General features: G+C 42.3%; 1 protein-coding gene across 1 annotated transcript in view; it reads left to right on the top strand.

Annotated features, from left to right (window-relative positions):
• Positions 1-5,000, top strand: part of LOC138025004 (pancreatic lipase-related protein 2-like) — an 8,915-nt gene that overhangs the window by 1,106 nt on the left and 2,809 nt on the right. Inside the window, exons 2-4 of the mRNA XM_068872218.1 lie at positions 2,721-3,251; positions 3,460-3,672; positions 4,287-4,559. Of these exons, the coding sequence (XP_068728319.1) occupies positions 2,721-3,251; positions 3,460-3,672; positions 4,287-4,559 (1,017 nt within the window). The remainder of the gene's footprint in view (positions 1-2,720; positions 3,252-3,459; positions 3,673-4,286; positions 4,560-5,000) is intronic.

The raw sequence follows: 5,000 nt of genomic DNA, 5'->3' as shown, positions 1-5,000 counted from the left end.
CCCCCCCCCCGGGGGCGCAAGTCAGTTGAAAGATACATCGAAACAAAATTCCGCCCTGCGGATCACTAATAGGTTTGATTTTCTAACCCAAGGTGCCTCGTGGAACTCGACTCATAAGGGTTCTCAGAATGAAGACATATTTAAAAATGGGATACTGGAAAGAGTAATGAAGCAATGATATTCCTTAGTTCTTCCTTCGAAGAAATTGTTGACAAGCTAGGTCTGAAATGTGCCATGTGCTAAATTGGTTTTACAAGGGTCAAAGCCCCCGGGAGGTTTAGCAACGACAACGGCGATGGCAACGAGAACGTCAAAAATTTGTATATTTAGTGAGCAAAAACAATAGCTTTGCACGCTCTGCACGCGCATGTTTCATTTTTGTCCATTTCTTTGCCGTCGTCTGCAAAGCAACAACGTGAAATAACCAAGTTTGAGGTGTTATGGAGAACGTCAGCACTTGGAGATAAATTTTAATTTTTCTCCCCTAAATTAAGCGCCGCTCGTAACGGTTTCATTCCTGAGGGACTGCCACACCTTTGTCATATTAAAAAGCTTGGAATAGCCACGAAGTGATCGCACTAACGTGAATTTATGTTTAAAATGACGTACTCGTTGACGTTCCCGTCGTCGTTGCTAAAGCTCCCTAATGGGCTAATGGGGATGTGCCGCCCGGTGGGGTCGCATTTTCACGACTTCATTGGCTATAATGGGGTTGCATTTTCAACAGAATTCCCGACAGAGTTACTAGAATGGGGTCGCAAATTGCCGGGATTTTTGGGGGTAAGAAAATTCTGGCTAGTGGGATTTAAAAATGAAAAGATTCGCTGTAAAAATAAGGTGGTAAAGAAAGAACTGTAGCGCTGTTGATTTAATATTTACTAGTCGCATTACATTCCGTTTTGAAATTACAATTAAAAGGCTTTATGTAAGGTTTATGCATAAACAGAAAGTGACCAAGTTGGGGTCGCTAAAATTGCATTTACCCAAAAGAGACTAAGATGGGATCTATAATTGGCCATGAAATAGACTATAAAGGGGTTCGGGGTTCTGACAGGTCAGCGGCACATACCCAGGGAAATTGACCCAAAGCATACTTAATCAAATGATTGATGACTATCTCAATGTGCTATTCTGTGAACTGAGTAATCTGCAGGCTGTTGGGAATGAAATAAGAAACGTGTGTCGAGAAAAAGGAGAGAATCGTCCATAAAAACTGAAACCGCATTGCGGTACGATAGATAAAACGCACTGCTTCATCCTTAATTCCGTATTTGCCGATTTAGACCACGGAGGACTGAAGTATTACTTGTTGTTGACCGGGAGAGAAAGACATGAAAATTAATCATATGAAGAATATCAAAGAAAACATGGGATAGGACCAATATAGGCAATGTTGAAATTGCGACCACAAAAGGAATACCATCCTTGATTTTCAAATGACCTTATGGCAAACAGGTTGTTGAACCAAGAAAAACAACGTTGTCTTGGTGCCTCGAGAAAATCCTCCAGTGGACTTATCTCTATTAACAAACAAATATTTTCCTTCGTTTCGGCTCCGAAACCTGTCGTGCGAAGGCCTGGGGCGATTGGATCAGCGGATAACGTAACACAAACACCATCTAGTCTCTTTCTTTGGCCGCAAGAGGGAAGCAGAGAGCTTAAGATTTCCAGCAGTCGACATCAGGATATTGAATACATGGATCATGTGGGCGAATGAATATGAATATTTACTCGTGGAAGACTGAGTAAAACATGAAACACTAGTTTAGAAAGGGACAAAAAAAAGATAGCGTGGAATTTAATCCTAAAGAAGAAAAGCAAGCTGAGAAGATGTTTAAACAAACAGAGCGTCAGGCTAAGCAACTAAGCCATGTGGCGGAAAAGCGCATTGAGAAGAGTATCTCTGTCTAGCTTTTAAGCCATTTGATTTTACTCATCTTAAAAAGAATGTGATTTCTGGAAGGTTTCAAGCGTGCTAGGTTGTTGTTGTTTTATACTAATTTTTCAATTGCACCTCCTACAACCGACAGTCCCTGGATTCTTGAAGCGTGAACGCGTTTGTTATGTAATCCTGCATGCAGCCTTTGGCGTGAAGGGCGATCCAGTTTTATTTGCACAAGATTCATGCAAAGGTCATAATGCAAAGGGAATAGAAAAATACATTTATAAAAGTGTAAGTAATGAAACCAATTTAGGTCATGCAGCAATGAGTGATAAGCGTGAAGAGTTCCCATAAGTAAAACTACTGCGCATATGCTCTCTTAACAATGCAACTAAACCGCTCGGAAGAGCAGACTTCGACGAATCTGTCCATGGTCTTCAAATGACGTTACGGTAGTTGTATCGGCTGCCATTTTGGTGTTTCAAAATTAAATACTATTCTGGTGTAAACAAGTTTTTGTTTCGATAACTAACATGGCGTTAATCACGTGAATGAAAAACACGTATGTTAGGAAGGAAAGCTGCTTGAACGGTGAAGGAACGTATCATCATAACCAGAGACACTGACTTCGTTCATCGGGTTTTCCGAAGTCTTTCAAGTTTTACATTGCTCGTGAATCCCTACATTAGATCCTTCGCCAACATCCGGGAGCTTCTCTTTTAGTACGTTTGCCCTTGCTTACACAGGTACATTAGTACACCTGAGCGGAAGTTGGTCAAAGACAGAGATTTTTAATGGTGACCTTGCCGGTAAATATCCTTTTATCTTGTCTCCACAGCCGCCTCTGTTTGCTATGACAAATATGGCTGCTTTTCAGATGATCCTCCTTTTGACGACTTGATGATGGCCTTACCTTCTCACCCTGATTCTCTTCACACAAAGTTTATCCTGCATACCGATGCTAACGCACCAAACAGGGAAGAAATCCTCAGCACCGAAAACTCTACCATAAGCAATTCTTCCTTCAACCCTTCGCGAAAAGTGGCGTTTATTATCCACGGCTTCACTCAGACGGGAAAGGATACCTGGGTAAGAGAGATGACACAGGAGCTGCTCAAGAAGGAAGCAATGAATGTGATCGTGGTGGACTGGACACAAGCGTGTCTTATGTCGATCCCATATGAAGTGGTAGTTGGAAATTCACGCCTTATTGGAGTACAGTTAGCGTTTTTGATTGACGTGTTGAACAAAGAGTTCAAAGTGCCTTTGGAGAGGTTTCACATCATTGGACATAGCTTAGGAGCGCACATGGCTGGTTTCGCGGCAGAAAAGCTGAGAGAAAGCGGGAAAGTCATTGGACGAATAACAGGTAATACCTAAGTCATATAAGTAGTATAGCAAATCACGGGCGACAGCGTTTCCTTCCGGCACTCCTTGTGCGTTTACTTATTTCCTCGTTGTCTTTTTACTGGTTGCTAGGAAGACAACTTTGTTTTAGCTATGGGCATTTAGTGCACACTCTGTAGGTAATATTATATGTTCAAGTCTGGATTTCTCTTAAATCTTCTTACACACAGGAATGGATCCCGCGGCTCCGGCTTTTGAAGGCGAAGACCCGAAGACGAGACTGGACCCGCGTGATGCAAAGTTTGTTGACGTCATCCATACTGATGTTCGAGAGAGCCCTCTTGAAAAGTCCTTGGGACTGCGGGCACCCTGTGGACACGTGGATTTTTACCCAAATGATGGGAAACAACAACCGGGCTGTGAAGCATCCAGTGTAATAGCAAGTAAGTAAAAAAAATTCAGGTTCTCGCCCTTCGAAAATTTAAATTAAAAGTGTTAGGATACCTTGTTAGGCTTACACCTTTGTCACAGAATAACGTCTTTGAAACTTTGAGGAACTTTTCCCCTCCGCTCGTTTTTCTTTGGACCACGACTTTTTGTGGTTCGGTGCCAATGAATGCACTTTTAAGGTCTTTTTATGCTCTATCAGTTGTTCTTTCTCTAATTCAATCGTATCCCAGTTTCCATGTATTACGGGTTCGTCATCTACATCGTGTGACGGACGATATCTAGAAATAGCGGTAGATTTCTGGAAATATGGTAAAGAAAGAGATACATATTACATCCGCTCCGCTGCCTTTGTCCCTTTGTCGGAATTCTGTTTTATGCTTATTCAAACGTACAGTGACATGACGACAGTCGTATAACAGACGGCAACACAACTGGGCGGGTCGAAGTTTCAGGCTGTAGCTACCAAAGCCGCGAACGAACAAATCGAGTCACCTAGAACAGAGTTAAAAAAGTCTGCCTAGAATTAGGGTACATTATGGCATTGGTTTTATGAGTAAGAGCACGCGCAGTATCATCTAATCACCGGTCCTTTTCTTTGTTCTTGCAGACGCAGTGGATTCGTACTTGGAAGGAGGTCGAGTTTCTGTTCATTGGCTGTTCGGCTGCAATCATATGAGCGCAATTGCCTATTTCACTGCCTCAATCAATAGCGCATGCGCCATGACCGCTTTTCCTTGTGAAAACTGGCAAGATTTCCAAGAGGGGAAATGTTTCTCTTGTGAAGGCGCATGCCCACAAATGGGATATAACGCCGACCAATACCGTGGGCCCAAACCAGTGAAGCTTTTCTTGACAACAGACAAGAAAAATCCGTTCTGCGGTACGTATATCAATGAAAAGCAAAAAGGTTTGGAACAAACCTTAGATCTGTTATTCTTTCATTCACTAAGGGGCCATTTATAGATTTTATCCAGGCTAACACTGGACAAGTTTGTACATAGTGCCACTGGGGGCGTCCTTGAAGAAGAAAAGGTCAAAGCAGTGCCAATCAAAGTGCAGTGTTTTCACCTTATTGGCTGTTTTGGCGTGAAGAATCGCGGAGTACTTTTTCCAAGCTTGCTGTATTATGACGATCCCGCACAGTGACTGTGAGGCAAAATACAAAGAACCAGTAAACATAATCCGCCATACGAAACGCCAAAACATACACTAAGCGATTTATTATCATGATCGAACTTGTTCTAAAAAGGGTAATTAGTGGAAAGAAAACTTATTTCGGGAAATAAGAGGCGAGAAAATGTGTGGCGAAGTGAGGAACAAA

The sequence above is a fragment of the Montipora capricornis genome, chromosome 11, assembly GCF_036669925.1.
Source record: "Montipora capricornis isolate CH-2021 chromosome 11, ASM3666992v2, whole genome shotgun sequence".
Taxonomy (NCBI): domain Eukaryota; kingdom Metazoa; phylum Cnidaria; class Anthozoa; order Scleractinia; family Acroporidae; genus Montipora; species Montipora capricornis.
This window is presented reverse-complemented; position numbering and strand designations above follow the sequence as displayed.